The 18,746-nt window shown below is 41.5% G+C and overlaps 1 protein-coding gene across 1 annotated transcript in view; it reads left to right on the forward strand.

The window, feature by feature from the left end:
* Nucleotides 1-2,075: 2,075 nt before the first annotated feature.
* LOC124279094 (cell surface glycoprotein 1-like) overlaps nucleotides 2,076-18,746 on the forward strand; it is a 34,220-nt gene continuing 17,549 nt past the window's right edge. The window contains 1 exon segment of the mRNA XM_046714893.1: nucleotides 2,076-2,231. Coding sequence (XP_046570849.1) covers nucleotides 2,076-2,231 — 156 coding nt within the window.

The following is an 18,746-nucleotide window of genomic DNA, read 5'->3' on the forward strand; positions in this document are numbered from 1 at the left end:
CACATCATACCAGTACTGGACACTGGTATTACCACACATCATACCAGTACTGGACACTGGTATTACCACACACATCATACCAGTACTGGACACTGGTATTACCACACACATCATACCAGTACTGAGATCAATATCTGAGATCACATGGTGTACTTTTCCCTGCTGATCGACAGCTAATGAGTATGACTTGAGTGGGATGTGAGCTTGCTGTAGGCTTTTGTCAAGTTAATTATAATCTGACTGTATAGCCCCTGTCACAGCTTGCTAATCTTACTGGTCAGCCCACGTTGGATTTAGATCATGTACTTGAGTCCACGACAAGACTTGTCGAAACTTGGATCATATGATACTGTGTTGTGAAATTTTACCCCGGTTACCAAATCTCACTCTCCAACCTGTAAGACCAGCAATTATTGAGCAAACCTTGGGACAACTCTCGGAAGTTGTGTTTATATTACAGTGCTATGTGAGCATGCATACTGGACATTTACATCAACTACCACAGGAGACATAACTCAGCCATCCATGGACAGTCACTGTACAAGAAAATACAACTTAATTCCATTGCTTTTGACAAATGGACGTCAGAAATGTCTGACATCTTGGAAATGGAAAAACATCTTGTCTAGTGAATTTTTATCTGACACCTAATTTTTTAATTGATCAAGTTTTGATCGCCTGAATTTGAGATCTAATGTTCTTTTCTACATGTAATACTCGAAAAAATCTTTTAACCAATATACTGATTGCCCTAGAATAAGCATTATGTATGGTGTTCACTGCATTTAGAAAACATGTTATTGTTCATACATTCTAGGGGGAAATACTAGATGTCCACAAATAACTAGCAGGATCGCTGACATCTTTTCCCATCATGATCCAGGTGACTTGCTTGCCAGGCACTCAGTACTGATCCATGTTAGCTACAAGGTTGACTGGGCACCTACCACTGCCACCTGTTGACTGTTGCATGGCAGGTGCCCTGCCAGCTGGCATGCAACTGCCATTGGCTCAGAAGAGCTACAAGGTTGACTGGCTCCTGCCACTGGTCCAGGTGAGCTGCAACATTGACTGGCACCTAGCACTGGCTCAAATGACCTACAAGGTTGACTGGCATCTAGCACTGGCTCAAATGAGCTACACGGCATGTTGAGCTACAAGGTTGACTGGCTCCTGCCACTGGCACTGGCCAGCACTGGCTCAAATGAGCTACAAGGTTGACTGGCTCCTTGACTGGCACTCTAGCACTGGCTCAGAGCTGGGTTGACTGGGCACTCCAGCACTGGCTCAAATGAGCTACAAGGTTGACTGGCACCTAGCACTGGCTCAAATGAGCTACAAGGTTGACTGGCACCTAGCACTGGCTCAAATGAGCTACAAGGTTGACTGGCACCTAGCACTGGCTCAAATGAGCTACAAGGTTGACTGGCACCCAGCACTGGCTCAAATGAGCTACAAGGCTAACTGGCACTCTAGCACTGGCTCAAATGAGCTACAAGGTTGACTGGCACCTAGCACTGGCTCAAATGAGCTACAAGGTTAACTGGCACCTAGCACTGGCTCAAATGAGCTACAAGGTTGACTGGCACCTAGCACTGGCTCAAATGAGCTACAAGGTTGACTGGCACCCCAGCACTGGCTCAAATGAGCTACAAGGTTGACTGGCACCTAGCACTGGCTCAAATGAGCTACAAGGTTGACTGGCACCTAGCACTGGCTCAAATGAGCTACAAGGTTAACTGGCACCTAGCACTGGCTCAAATGAGCTACAAGGTTGACTGGCACCTAGCACTGGCTCAAATGAGCTACAAGGTTAACTGGCACCTAGCACTGGCTCAAATGAGCTACAAGGTTGACTGGCACCTAGCACTGGCTCAAATGAGCTACAAGGTTAACTGGCACCTAGCACTGGCTCAAATGAGCTACAAGGTTGACTGGGCACCCAGCACTGGCTCAAATGAGCTACAAGGTTGACTGGCACCTAGCACTGGCTCAAATGAGCTACAAGGTTAACTGGCACCTAGCACTGGCTCAAATGAGCTACAAGGTTGACTGGGCACCCAGCACTGGCTCAAATGAGCTACAAGGTTGACTGGCACCTACCAATGGTCCAGGAGAGCTACAATGCTGGCAGGTACCTACCAATGGTCCAGGTGAGCTACAAGGTTGACTGGCTCCTATCACTGTTCCAGGTGAGCTACAAGGTTGACTGGCTCCGATCACTGGTCCAGGTTAGCTACAAGGTAGACTGTCACCTACCACTGGTCTAGGTGAGCTACAAGGTTGACTGGCTCCAACCACTGGTCCAGGTGAGCTAAAAGGCAAACCAGCCACCTACACCAAGCAGCAAGTTCAATTACATGTGGAGGTTTCTCATCTTGATTTATTGTATAGCAGCTACTATAGATCAGGTTTATTGGAAATTCTATTGTGTCCAAACCTTAATTAAAATTTTCAAGAAGTTCTTGAGATCTCTGTACAGCAACATATTCCCCTGTCACATATAAATACAGCCGTATTGCTGGACACACTATCTTGCTGACTCGTTAAGATTTGTCAATGCCTTTCCCAAGTGATTTTTTTTTACAAAAAACAAGACACCATACGAAGCAACTTGTAAGCAGTAACTTTTGCTATGTGGGTGAACAAATATTTCCTAGATCATACAAAAAATGTATATTCCTGTTTAATTTATAATTGATTATTGTTTTGTAATTGATTTTCCATGATGACACACTTCCCTGAAAAAACATCTGAACAGTTTAAACAATTGAATTTCTGAAGGATTTACAACCACTCATCGTGTAGGGTACTGTGGTACAAAGCAAGCTTAGGGCTAATGTGATCGTTACTCTCATACTTTAACATTGACTTACGATAGACGTAGCTCTAAAGCTATTCTGTACAATGGCACCCAGGTCCATATTCCCCACAAACTATAAAAGCCAAATGAACTCTAATCTTTCGACAATTATTCGTTTTAAAAATGACCTGTGCATCTGAGTGATAATGAAGGCTGTATCACTGATAGATTCACATCCATGTCATTATCGCGCAACTGTAACAAATATCATTACATCTACAGGAAAACAGCACTCAGGACTAGCAACAATTATGGGCAATTATAATTATCTCTATAATTACCATCAAAATACTATATTCCACACAACTGCTTGACAATGCAACCTTTTCTTCAGAAGCCTGAGCCGTCCCTAGTCGGCCTCATCAGTCCTGAACCAATGCTAATTGCCTGAATTAGCAGGATAAATATCACATGACGTCGTAGATGTCAGCATCAAACCCTTGTTAATCATCTCTAATGAGCAGCAATTTCAGAATGTGTGGGCATTTGCCAGGTGAAGACCTGGCAGACCAGCGTACATAGCGACTGAGACAGCAATTAACATGCAATTTACAAGCCTGGTATTTGATTCATATCGTAATGAGAGTAATGTGTTACATGCTGGGAGTGGAGATTAGCAGGATAAGATGGAAGGCGGCGAGGATGCCACCATATCCATCACATGACGCATATTCACGTCCTATTATCTCTCCAGCAACATGTTTCTGTTTATGAGATGAATCAACAAACTCAGTCTCCTATTACACAGTCTCCCCCCATGTCTGAATCAACAAACTCAGTCTCTGATTACACAGTCTCCCCCATGTCTGAATCAACAAACTCAGTCTCTGATTACACAGTCTCCCCCCATGTCTGAATCAACAAACTCAGTCTCCTATTACAGTCTACCCCCATGTCTGAATCAACAAACTCAGTCTCTGATTACACAGTCTCCCCATGTCTGAATCAACAAACTCAGTCTCCTATTACAGTCTACCCCCATGTCTGAATCAACAAACTCAGTCTCTGATTACACAGTCTCCCCCCATGTCTGAATCAACAAACTCAGTCTCTGATTACACAGTCTCCCCCCATGTCTGAATCAACAAACTCAGTCTCTGATTACACAGTCTCCCCCCATGTCTGAATCAACAAACTCAGTCTCTGATTACACAGTCTCCCCCCATGTCTGAATCAACAAACTCAGTCTCTGATTACACAGTCTCCCCCCATGTCTGAATCAACAAACTCAGTCTCTGATTACACAGTCTCCCCCCATGTCTGAATCAACAAACTCAGTCTCCTATTACAGTCTACCCCCATGTCTGAATCAACAAACTCAGTCTCTGATTACACAGTCTCCCCCCATGTCTGAATCAACAAACTCAGTCTCTGATTACACAGTCTCCCCCCATGTCTGAATCAACAAACTCAGTCTCTGATTACACAGTCTCCCCATGTCTGAATCAACAAACTCAGTCTCCTATTACACAGTCTCCCCATGTCTGAATCAACAAACTCAGTCTCTGATTACACAGTCTCCCCCCATGTCTGAATCAACAAACTCAGTCTCTGATTACACAGTCTCCCCCCATGTCTGAATCAACAAACTCAGTCTCTGATTACACAGTCTCCCCCCATGTCTGAATCAACAAACTCAGTCTCCTATTACAGTCTACCCCCATGTCTGAATCAACAAACTCAGTCTCTGATTACACAGTCTCCCCCGAAGTCTGAATCAACAAACTCAGTCTCTGATTACACAGTCTCCCCCCATGTCTGAATCAACAAACTCAGTCTCTGATTACACAGTCTCCCCCCATGTCTGAATCAACAAACTCAGTCTCTGATTACACAGTCTCCCCCCATGTCTGAATCAACAAACTCAGTCTCTGATTACACAGTCTCCCCCCATGTCTGAATCAACAAACTCAGTCTCTGATTACACAGTCTCCCCCCATGTCTGAGTCCTCAACTGTTAATGGGATTTGGTTAAAATAAAAAATCAATGATTTGGTTCATAACAAGCGATCGATCCAGATATCCGTTTGATGATCACATGATCTCCTTTGTGTTTCAACATAGAAGTGCATGCAGCTTGATTCCTGTACCTCCACTGCCCACAACTGAACCTCAAACAAGTCCCTTGTAAAAACTTCCACGCAATGGCAGCCAATCATTCTGATAACTGTATCTGATGAGAGGGGACAAAAACATGATGAAACACCACAATCTCACTTGGCATCGTGCCATGTTGGCCAGAAATGTGAAGAAATGTTTCAACTCCCTGTGTGTGAGGTGGGTGGAGCCATTCTTCATGAGCTAATTGATCATTATGACCAGAACTGATGGTAATCTGTTATATATCACATCTAATCAATGTTTCTAGATATTCTCTCAGTATGTTATAACATTCATAACGCCCAGTAATACCAGGCCGTAGAGGCCTTGATCTTCCATCCATGCTGCTTCACAAATACACCTCCCCCACCATCAGCGCTGTGTGTGTGTGGTATTACGAACATCTGAACACCATCTATAGAATTTCAATGAATTTGTGTACGGACTTATTGATAACGTAATTTTCTTTTGGAAAATAGTTAGTGGAAATCAATATCCATAAGAAACCGAAACCCAAGTTCTGTTTATTCATCTGCTAGCATTTCATATTTAGATAATCTTTTTCATGCCTACAATGTGCTTTCCCGCAGATAAATAACTCTTTCACAGCTTCAGATTACCTGCTGCTCTGGATGTTTCTGGAATCAGGTTACACTTTGATAACACTATCAACACACTGTCAGAGACCATGGTAACTGGCGTAACGCAAGGACATATTGACATCTCAAACATAACTAGAACAAGAAGTGGTAGATTCCCTGTGAAGCACACATAACATATAAAAAGTTGGCACCAGTATTTCTGGCACATGAATTTCAAGGGATTTATCCTGCTGCCATATAGCTGGAATACTGCCGCATAAAACTATATAGCTGGTATACTGCTGAGTCCGGCATAAAACTAAACTCACTCACTCAAGGGATTTATCCTGCTGCCATATAGCTGGAATACTGCTGAGTCCGGCATAAAACTAAACTCACTCACTCAAGGGATTTATCCTGCTGCCATATAGCTGGTATACTGCTGAGTCCGGCATAAAACTAAACTCACTCACTCAAGGGATTTATCCTGCTGCCATATAGCTGGAATACTGCTGCTGAGTCCGCATAAAACTAAACTCACTCTCACTCAATAGGGATTTATCCTGCTGCCATATATACTGCTGGAATACTGCTGAGTCCTGAGCATAAAAACTAAACTCACTCACTTTATCAATAGGGATTTATCCTGCATAAAACTGCCATATAGCTGGGTAATACTGCTGGGAGTCCTGCTGCCATATAGCTGGAATACTAGTCCGCAAAAACTAAACTCACTCACTCACTCCTGCTGCCATATAGCTGGAAGGGATTTATCTTGTATTTGACCAATGGAGTGTTCTGTATTCATTTAGCAGTTGTATAGCCTTCTAAACTCTGGTCCAAATTAGTTTGAACCTGTTTAGGTCTCCAAATGCAGGCCCCAAGTATTGCAGAAGAAACATGGTAATTACTGTGCAGCACAACATACAACGAAAATGAGGTGCAATGGTTGTGTATGATCTTCTTCTCAAATGGACAAGTAATGGGTGTCCAGCAAAACATTATTCCTTCTCGATCAAAAACATCCGAACTTCACATCCAAGATTGACAACATGAAGAACTTGATTTCTCATGAAGAAGTAGGATATTCTCATTATACCGGGAAGGTCTCGCAGGACAGGCCTCAACAAAAGACATCATTCAAAAGGATAAAAAATCTGTATAAAATTTATACTGCATAATTGGCTGTTGGTATTCCACACAGACGTATCTGATAGCCCTCATGTAACAGGCACACAGCGACTCTACACATGGCTGCTGTACACTGATACATAGGCTGGGAAGAGACTCAACGTTGTTTCTGCCCCAACAGCACGTCTTTGTAAAACAGCACCCACCAATCACACACTGGGGGATACAGCAGTCACTTTGCTCAACATCCTTGAAAGCTTTATTTCTTGAAAACCTTCTCCTTAAGAACTGTTGTTCTGATGTACCGTGATCGAGCAAGGGTTAACACCGATTATAAGCCGTAAGTGAAACAGGAAGGAAGTCCGCCATTATCAACAGCATCAGTGACATGCAGAGCTGCAACCTCGCACACCAGGGTGACACAACCAGGTTAAGTAACATCAACAATCTCAGCATGTAAGTGAGTGAGTGTAGTTTTATGCCACACTCAGCAATATAAGGGCTACATAGCGGCGGTCTGTAAATAATCCAGTATGGACCAGACAATCAACAGCATGAGCATCGTTCTACGCAAATGGGATATGATGACAACCAAGTCAGCGAGCCTGACCACCCGATCCCGTTAATCGCCTCTTACGACAAGCATGGGTTACTGAAGATCAATTCTAACCCTACAGATTTTTACATAAGAAATCTGTAGGGTTGACTATCAACAGCCACCTTACCATTACTCCAACTTGCTAGATAGTTTGACAAGTGAGTCCATGGACCTAGAATGTAGATGTCCTCTGACCACAAAACAACAAAGATATCAGACTCAGCAGATTTACAGACATTCTCTTCCCACAGAGGTTACTCGTCATATCTTCCTATGAACCTCTGTTCTAATACGGCCATATTTCCCAGTTCTCGTAAAATCCCCTAGCGGCAAAAGATCGCAACACGAATTATCTCCCTTCTGTCTATCCAATCAGAACACGTGTAACATCGATTTAGATCCAACCTGACTAATACAAGCAAATATGGGGCCACAAATATCCCTCCTCTGCCGGGGAACTTGTGTTGACGTGACACACAAGGCATTTAATGGCAAGCTTATCCGTTGTCAACGAGGGCGAGGGAGACGCCATTGAAGCGCTATTACATGACTGAGTTCTGTCTAGAAGGAACGTTTGCGCATCGCGCAGGGGAAGAGGTTCTAGTTTTCCCGAAGCATACGGAAATTACCGAGACCTTGCGAATGATCACTTTTGAAACAACGTCGCTGATTGCACAACTAAATCTGATTGCAACCAATCACGAATCCTGAACACTCGCACCACGAAAGGGCCGTATTAGAACAGAGGTTCGTAGGAAGATATGACAAGTAACCTCTGTGGGAAGAGAATGATTTACAGATTGAAACACTGTGAGTGAGTTGTTCTTTACATCGCTTTAGCAATATTCCAGCAATATCACGGCGGGGGACACCAGATATGGGCTCCACACATTGTACCCATGTGGGGAATTGAACACGTTCCTTCTGTGTGACAAGCGAATGCTTTAATTACTAGGCTACCCCCGCCACCCTACAGACTTCCAAGGTATTACAATGAAGTGTGACCGACATCATGCTCACAACCGAGGGATTAATACCCACATGCAACGCACCTGGTTTCAACATTCTCCTCAACAGGTCACAGGTTCACTGAAACTGTCATGTCTTCCATACAGCAAGAGTGGGCTTGGTGTAACGCCACTTTTAGCAATATTCCAGCGATATCACGGCGGGGGACACCAGAAATGGGCTTCACACATTGTACCCATGTGGGGATTCGAACCCAGGTCTTCAGCGTGACGAGCCAATCACAAGGCAACCATAAGGCTACCACCACCCCACCCCACCCACCCCATATACAGCAAGAAGAACATGACTGGCTAGTCAAATAAAGCCCCCCAGTTTGCTGGGCAGAGCTGCCCCCCTTAGGCATGCCAGTAGAGTATGATGGCAGGTTTGAATCCATGATCTCTCCAGAATATGTTGCTAGCTTTTCACATGCATTCTTGCGTTTCATCAAGTGGAAAATGCCTAAGACCAGCGTCAACTCCCGGACATCCTCCAACATCAAGTTGACAAATCTGGATCAAACTGACAGATTACAGTCATCTGTCATTAAAACCTGAATACTACACAGGCCAAGATTAAACAACAATCCCAGAAAAACCTATCAAGTATATCAGTCTAGATATGTTACAGTAATAATTCAAAATCTTACTTGACAATGAGGACATGTGAAGCACTGCAGGCCTTCTCTGCCAAACACTATGATTATAATATCTTGTTGATTCTTTAGGCATTTGCAGTGGTGATATGGCAAGATATGGTGAAATGTTTCTCATTTTCCTTTCAAAATATTTGCTAGCTACCAGCTAGAGTGTTTGTGAGTAGTCATGTCAAGGTCCTCAAAGGCTCATTCAGACAGTAAGTGGGCAGATCACAAATCAGACATTCTCCAGATAAACCTCAGACCAACATGCAAATTCATTGAACAACATAGAATCCCATATAAAATCAATGATTCATTTTTGAATTCTGAAGTTCAGTTAATGTTAATCTGAAAAGTGATTTTCAGTAAGTTTTATGAAGATTTGAACAAAAAACGTCTGATGTGTGTCAATGTGCGGATCCAACTGTCGCCAGAAGTGGGTTGAATATCCACAGTGAAGAGGCACCATGCAGTGGGCAAATAACACAGGTCTCACAAAAAATACACACACAAATCAATGCTGTTTCTTTTTGTAATGTAAACATGTCGATCGGAGTCAAACTTCAAGGAACTTAACACCATGGCTTTTAAATATTTAACACACACTGTGACAATGACATGATTGGTTGTTTGTTGCAAGCTCGACACAATGACAAGCACCACGGGATGAAGCTGGATGGAGGTTGTCATTGACTACAAGAAACAAGCTCACAGTTAGAGGAGCAGGCACTGCTGAGCTGGTTATAAGTGTGAGTGAATCCATGATCTGTCACCACACTTACAGGTTAAATACACCAAATCAGAATCCGTAGTTTAACAAGCACTTATTGTAGTGAACCTTCAGTGCAGACTGAATCATCTGAAAGCTGTGATTGGGTAATTTTGTGTAAGATTTTTGTTTGTTTTAAATGTACATCCATCCAGTAATTAAAACTGACCATATTGTTTAATATCTAGTGCTATCTTTATTTACTGCTGACTTATACTGAATGTGACCACCGGTATTTTAAAGCAGTTGACATTTTGTGTGGGACTGGGGTTGGTACTTGGCAAATTGGCTGGATGAGGTGGTCATATTTTATATTTTTATTGCTTCTTTAAGGCCAGACTAAGCACACATGTACCTGTAACAGCTCTTAGTTAATATTTTTAAAAACATAATGTAATTATACAGTCTCTGCCAATGCCATGCTTCAGAATGAACCAGGCAGGGAGTCCGGGATGGGAAAGTTCCAAGTCAGTCCCTCCTGGATTCCGCGATTCCGCTGTTGCAGAATAAATTGCAGAAATTACCTTTTGATGTAGAAAAACGTCCGGTCCGCGGAAAATGCATTTTTATGCAGAATACCTGCAGAATTTGCCATTTTTCTGCCGCGGAATTGACTTGTTTTGAAAGCTGAATCAAGATTGACTATTAACCGAATTGAAAAGTAAGGGTAAATGTCAAAAGTATGATTGGTTACACAAAAACGAACTGAGACATTTGATCTAACGATATTTTTCAAATATTCACGTATAAAGATGATTTATTCATTAAAGGTAATATTTTCTTCAGCACTTTACAATAATATTATTTGAATTTTTCACTGCAAAAAAATCGATCTTTCTGAAGATCGAAATTGCATTATTTTGTGTTGTTTTTCAAGTTTTTAACTGCAGAATTCTTTGCAGAATTTTGAAAAATTGGATGCAGAATTTACTTAAATTTGCCAGGTAATTCTTAACAAGAAGACAAAGTCATCAATATCCCCCGCAATGGCAAAATACTCTTCATGATTATGTCTACGAGTTATGTTTATGTCAAATATTAAGGTGTGTATATAGAAAAGTGGAAGGAGAGTATTGAAAGGTGTTTAAAGTTCTGCTCTAGAAAGGAGCACTATCACCAATTTCAGTCTATGTCAAACTTGTTGCCATGGAAATGCCAAAAATATTTTATTCAGAATTCCAAAACTACCAAAAGGCACCAGTACACCACCAGATCTATGTATGTGCCAAGTTTGGTGAAGAAATAGTGAACGGTTTTAGAGTTCAGCTCCGGAAAAGTGTACTACCACCAATTTCAGGCTAAGTCAAACTTGTTGCCATGAGAAACGCCAAAAATATTTTATTCAGAATTCCAAAACTACCAAAAGGCACCAGTACACCACCAGACAAATCTTTGTGCAAAGTTTGGTAAAGAAATAGTGAACGGTTTTAGAGTTCTGCTCGGGAAAAAATTTCAGGCTTACTCAGCCATGGAAACGCCAATTTCAGGCAAATTAGTCAAACTTGTTGCCATGGAAACGCCAAAAATATTTTATTCAGAAATCCAAAACTACCAAAAGGCACCAGTACACCACCAGATCTATGTATGTGCCAAGTTTGGTAAAGAAATAGTGAACGGTTTTAGAGTTCTGCTCCGGAAAAGAGCACTAGTACAATTTCAGGCTTAGTCAAACTTGTTGCCATGGAAACGCCAAAAATATTTTATTCAGAATTCCAAAACTACCAAAAGGCACCAGTACACCACCAGACAAATCTATGTGCAAAGTTTGGTAAAGAAATAGTGAACGGTTTTAGAGTTCTGCTCCGGAAAAGAGCACTAGTACAATTTCAGGCTTAGTCAAACTTGTTGCCATGGAAAAGCCAAAAATATTTTATTCAGAAATCCAAAACTACCAAAAGGCACCAGTACACCACCAGATCTATCTATGTGCCAAGTCTGGTAAAGAAATAGTGAACGGTTTTAGAGTTCTGCTCCGGAAAAGAGCACTACCACAATTTCAGGCTAAGTCAAACTTGTTGCCATGGAAATGCCAAAAATATTTAATTCAGAATTCCAAAACTACCAAAAGGCACCAGTACACCACCAGATCTATCTATGTGCCAAGTTTGATGAAGAAATATTGAACGGTTTTAGAGTTCTGCTCCGGAAAAGACAAATGTGCACGGACGGACGGACAGAGTCCATTTTAATACCCCCCGCAAAACGCGTTGCGGGGGATAAAAATTTGTCACGGAATCCAGGAGGGACTGCCAAGTATTCAATGCTTGTCATAGGTTTGTTGTAAATGTCACACAACACCATTCCAGTTACATGACAATGGCTATAAATAGTCCAGTCTGGACCAGACAAACCTGTGACTGACATTTAGCAAGTCATACCATGACATACCATGTGATACTAAGTAGGATATCTGAAACATTAGGAAACACCACTGAAAGGCTCCCAATGTCAAGGACAGTTTTGTGAAAGTGAAACACTTTTTATGTAACTGATTCACGTACAAGGAAGCGAGGTGGCTTAGGTCACCAGCTGTACAGAAAGGACAGATCTCTTGGGTATACAGTTTATATAACTTAACCCTTTGTTCCCAATGTCTAATGTCTAATGTACAGAACACAGCAACTGCTCACAGACAGATCGTCACTTTCAGAGCGTCTTGTAGTCCCATTATTTCCTGAGTTTGTCTGGGTTCATCTGATTCTGAAGGCACAACTTTTAACATGATCAAATTACAGTGGAAGCTGTCTAAACTGGCACAGGTCGGGACTGAATAAATAATGCCGGAATGTAGAGCTGACACGGTTACCTACAACAAGAACTAAACCATTTTTATCACTCTCATATACATTGTTGTATAACGTGGTGCTCTCAATTTCTTTCTCAACTCACTAATTACATGTACAAGTACACCCATACTGAACTAAGGTTAAATTATCTTTGTCGGCAACCATGTAGTTTCAACACAGGATTACTGACTCCTTGCCATGCGCCGGATTAGACAGCGCTGATAACTGTATAAACACATATTCGGGTGCCTCATTTCATGCCGAGATCCGGAATTGACAGCTGCCGGATTGCAGAGCTTTTAAATGATGATAAATTTACTAGCCATGGACGGGACTGAGATTTTATGCCGATGTTGACAACTTGCCGGATTGGAAAGCTGCCGGTTTTGACAGCTTCCACTGTATAACAAAAATCCAGCAAAGCATGACACTTCAATAGAAAAAACCCATGAAAAATCCATAAAAATAAGGGCAAATAGTATTATGGTTTAAACAAGCCATAGCCTGTTATGGAGCCCAGGGTGCTGTTGTTCAAAAGTTATGGCCACCTTAGCTCTAAGATTGCTTTGTACAACGGCACCCAGCGTTATAATGAGATGTGGTGATTCAGCCTCTGTACCCACTGTGATGTCAGGCACCAGCTTGATTTTGGGACCCGGCTTTCGGGAAGAAATGTTGAAAGGCTCCCAGGACCAGTAAGTAGCAGTAGAGTCTACAGCCTGGTTACAGAAGCATGTCAGGGAGTGAGACCAACAACACAGGGAAAACAACCTCACTTACACAACTTTGGAGGTTGCATACTAAATATCAAAATGTCAAGAAATTGCTAAATTGGTATCATTTGTAGAAAAATGTGTCCCGAATCTAATTATGTAATAAAAATAGCAAGTCACCATTTGTTTGACAAGTGGCGCCTCCTTGTGGCACCGTCTGTAAAAATAGTATGTCAATAAAAGTTCTCTTAAAAGTAAATTGTTTACTTTTATTATTCAATATGTGTTTTTTTATAAGATATTTCAGTATTGATACGAAATAAAGCTGGAAAATAATTTTTTAAGGCAGTATGTAGGATTTGACACATTAATTAACTTCTAAAAAAACAGGAATTTAAACAAAATATTGATTCATCAATGAAAAAATATTTTTATAATAACAATTTTTTTTATAAAATGAATTCACACTAGATTAATATTCAAAAATAAAAAAAAATATGTTACCAGAGGGTATCAACATTATCTCCAATTAAAACTGCATACCCAAATTAAATTTGATAAGGGGAGATAACTCTTGCCCAGGTTTACCTCAGGATAAATGCTTGTGTGGCCAAAATATCATGAAGTATGATGAGAAGCAAGATAAAGGGAAATAACTGTGTAACATAAATACGCGGTCCTACTGTCACATCCCGTCGCATACGGTATTCGCACAAACCACGGTATCCAACCTCTTTAGGTCAGCAGTGCTATAGACATTTATCTAGTGTTTGCCATGATGCAGAAAACTTGCTTATTGGATGCACACATTATCTCAAATATGCAGTGAATCTAGAAACTTGTGTCATTGTTGATGCAATGCTACTGGGCCCTTAGTTCAGATAAGCTAAACTTCAAAAACTAAATGTTTGCCAGTTAACCGCTCAGAGCTGCGTTACCTGACCTACGTTACCCTGTTTTTTTGTCGTTATTAAACAATCACAGTTGATGTCTTCATGAAAGTTCCAAACTGAAGTTGACGCCCAAAAACATGTCCATGACTCCCTCTTATGACAACAGTTAGTCATGATGACTCCTTAAGTTTTATGCCTAGAGGAAACACTGTTATCCCATTGGTGAAAAGGCAAGCACCACCGTGATTCCGGGATCACAGGATCCTGGGAGCCAAGGGAAACAACTCTGCCCAGCAACATGCAATACCACTGACCCACATGTGCAACCCAATAACAATCGTGAATGTAAATCCAGCAAGCATCAGTGACATATCCATGATGTTATTTACCTATGCCTCAAAACCAAATCCAATATTGTTATAATAAATATTTTATCCTGTTTCCACTGAAACATAAAAAAGGACAATTTAGAAATTCAAATATTCCAAATGCTAGAACTACATACCAGACAAGTTTCCAGCAAAATCTATAATTCACAACTGGTAGACACTGTGCTTCATGAGGCTACCTTGAATCCCTTCTGATGTTGGATGTACATGTACTAATAAAGCATGTTGGTTAGACACACAAATGGAGAAAGTTTACATCCATTAAAACCTTTTTCTCTCCTAGCATTACTAGTTACAACCAAGAAGTGGCACAAGGCCAGAAATCAAAGGCAACACTATGTTTTTACGATACTGCCAGTGAATCCTGAGCATGAAGAGAAACTGTCTACTTAATGGCGAGGTATTACGTCACACTTGGCGTGGAAATGTCAGTGTGAGAAGTATGTTCCCCAGGGAGTGGAGATGAAAACGGCTTACACAATAAGCTCTGTGCTGAAGTGTGTGTAGCATGCTGAGGGAGACGTTGATGTGATAGTAACTGACGCCATTACATTCTTGAAAGCAACTTGTTCCTCATATCATACACCAGTTGATGTCCACTTGAGCGTTTACAGGTCATTGTGGTTTGTTTATCGCTAAACATATGTGCCATCTTCTTGTTTCTGCTGATGGCAGTGAATACACTAGGGAAATATCTTTACAAGGACTTTTATGCTTTACAGTTTTCAACAAACAACCTCAATTTGTTGTTAGATCTCTGCAGCAGTGTCAACCCTTCAAATCCTCCTGGCCCAGTGAGTAGGTGAGTGGGTGGGTGAGTGGGTGAGTGAGTGAGTGAGTGAGTGAGTGAGTGAGTGAGTGAGTGAGTGAGTGAGTGAGTGAGTGAGTTATACCTCAGCTGACAAAAAGCGATCCCCAACACCCTACCATGCTGGCTATGAATGAGTGAGTGAGTTTAGTTTTACACCACACTCGGCAATATTCCAGCTATATGGCGGTGGTGTGTAAATAATCGAGTCTGGACCAGACAATCCAGTGATCAACAGCGTGAGTATCAATCTACTCAACTGAGATATGATGACATGTGTCAACCAAGTCATGGCTATGACATGAAGCCCTAATGAGGGAGATATGTTAATCAGCAGATCCTGGTACTGCTGCAGCTTGTGTCTGAGGGCCTGGTGATACATGCTGCCAAGTGCATGGGTACATTGGCAGCTTTTGTTGAGAATGAGGGAGTGAGTTTAGTTCTAAGCCCCTTTCAGCAACATTCACAGGAGGACTTTTTTTTAGAAATATACACAAGTTTGCCTAGTTTGCACTCTCCCTGAACCACATTATTTTCCCTGCTGCCCGGCCCTCCCTACAATGCTAAAGCGCTAATTAGAAAAAAAGTTTTTATTTCCCCAGGTTCTGAATCTCAGGCCATTCATCCTATGCTTGACATACCTAGGTCCTCACATTGGCCACTCAGCTTGTAGAAACAAAGGTACGGCGTTCTCACACTGCTAATTACCTCCCAGTTAGCAAGTGCTGGGACCAAAGAGATTACCAGTAACAGGATGTTAGTTGTCAACTGGCCATTGACAGGTTGACTGGCTATTTTAGTCCAATATGGGGAGAGGGTGTCGGATTGTACAGATTAATAGTGTCATTGGGACCAGAAAATGGTGTCGGAATTTGGACTGTACAGATGTCGGATAATTCAATGTTTAAATGATGATAATATAGACGAACACTGCCGGGGCCCAAGAAATATGTTGGAATTCACAGATTATCAGATAATTCAGATGTCGGATTATGCAGAGTCTACTATATTCAGGGACTTAAGCGTTAGTCTAAAGTTTGCCTGCACTTTAGTTTCACCATGGTGGGTCCTCTACTACTATGACCTGCGAGGGGGGAAGCCACAGATGATTCTCGTCAAAGTGTAGAGTAGATGTAGATGACAGTTTAACTCCTGGCATCATGTACACTGTGTCACCGAACATAGGGAACGATGGCTGCAAGAGGCTAACTGCAGACGTCCTGCTGACATTTGGATTGACATTTACCTCACCGTGTCATCACTGGTGTTACAATATTTTGAAGTCATTGCTTTCTATTTTTTGGGTCATAGATCCATAACCCTATTGTCTTCAAAAGACACAAAACACTCAATGTTTGGAAATAAAATCCTCAAAAAAGACACCTTATGATATCAATTTTATGTAAACATATCGTCGAATCATTCAGTTAATGAATAGCAGCAACTTCTCTTTCTAAAATAACTACAGAGTTATGTCCCTTGTCCTTTTCTCTGAGAATAAACCTGACACACAATGAAGATTTCAGCAGACAACGGCCATGAATTATTCAAAACAAACCCATATTCCCGTCCTGTAGATCATATTTGTGAAGACACTTCTTGATCCATTTAAGAAAATATGAAGCTGTCAAAAAATACAGTTATTCCCTAGAGTCTGAATATGACAAAACACCAGTGATCAGGAAAACGATAGAAATATGGCCAAATAGACACTGACTGAGGAATCCCAGACTAAACTTGAAGTTGTGGGTTGGGGGTGAGCTGGTCACACCTGTCTTGTATACAGCACAGACGCTACTTCCATGACTTATAGGGGTGGTGGGGTAGCCTAGTGGATAAAGCGTCCGCTCGTTACGCTGAAGACCCGGGTTTGAATCCCCACATGGGTACAATGTGTGAAGCTCATTTCTGGTGTCAACCGCCGTGATATTGCTGGAATATTGCTAAAATTGGTCTAAAACCATACTCACTCACTCTGTTCTATGGATGTTTAATATACCATCAAAAAAAGTAGGGGATATAGGATTTACAAGATTGATAAAATGCAAATGATGAAGCCAAGGAGGAAACAGATGATGAAGAGAAATTAAGGGAAAATGTGACAATTTATTCCATTCCTTTGGAAATGTTTCATCTGTATGGATATATATTACTTTTCTCATATGCATTGGCATTGGCTAGTGGCATGCTCGCAAAATGGAATATCCCCTACTTTTTTTGAATGGTATATTATTGTGATACAAGACTGATAACAAAACAAAGTAACATTTAATGTCTCCAGCAATGAGCAGAGCACAGCCTCCAGTTTAGACTAACATCTAGTCTCTGAAATGAACATATTTCACAGAGAAAAACCAGTTCCTAAATTATAATCATGAAATAAAGTAAAGAGAATCTGTGGAAACCTAGACGTGCAGGCTTTCAGGGTCTGTATAACAGACTACATCCAGATGAAAGTCATAGTCACAGGGAACAGTCACAGCTGACACGACTGCCCCGAAATTCTGACAAGTGATAGTAGGGTTCTATGGATATGTACATTTCACAGAAACACAGTCTTAAATCATTATCCAGAAAAGTATGGGCTCCCTAAACAACCAGCGGTTCCATATTCCTCAACCCCAAACCTGTTGATGGCACCGCACAGTTTGCTGGATAATCAGTGATAATGGCTGCATGTTGGATGATGTCATACATCATGAAACATAAGAGTACAGTTTGTACATCAATGTATGCACTAGTGTTTATACAGCATGTTGGAATGCCTTCCATAGAACAATAGGACCATTCCGAAAAATAAAAACCAATGAAAATCATCCATGTGACGAGTCAAGGAACCGGTTAAGCACATTGCGAATTGGACTGTACTGTACTTTTTTTTGCTGGATACGTTTCTGAAGTACAAGACAGCTGCCCACTATAATGCTACAGACATGTTCAAGGAGCTGCAGGAGAAGGGTGAAGCGCCAGTGAAGCTGAAGGGGTCTTTGTCGGCACGGGTACTACAGATATGTACCCCAGGTAGTTTCTGTATACAGAAACGTACCTTGGCCATAATGAGAATACAGAAACGTACCTAGGATGATTCCATTCCCATTGTGTCGTATTCTTGACCGGAACTGTCATATTGTTGTATTAGATACTTTTGATTGCATTATGTAAGTAATGAGAATACACAGTAACGGATATTTCGCGATGCACATGAATACCACTCGGGATCAGTTGAACGGGAACAACTACATACGGTTTCGCTTTTGGATTGCGGAATATGGACTCGTCCGTCTTTTAGGGTACCGGGTACGTTTCTGTATTTTGACTTTGTTTAGGGTACATATCTGTATACAGAAAGGTACCTGGGGTACGTATCTGTAGTACCTGTGCCGACAACGACCCCTTCAGCGCCAGTGAAGCATACAAACTAATGGCTGACAACTTCTCATTGTATGCTTCATTACTGACTCACCAAC

The sequence above is a fragment of the Haliotis rubra genome, unplaced genomic scaffold, assembly GCF_003918875.1.
Source record: "Haliotis rubra isolate DU_JTF1 unplaced genomic scaffold, ASM391887v1 Scf246, whole genome shotgun sequence".
NCBI classification, from domain to species: Eukaryota; Metazoa; Mollusca; class Gastropoda; order Lepetellida; family Haliotidae; genus Haliotis; species Haliotis rubra.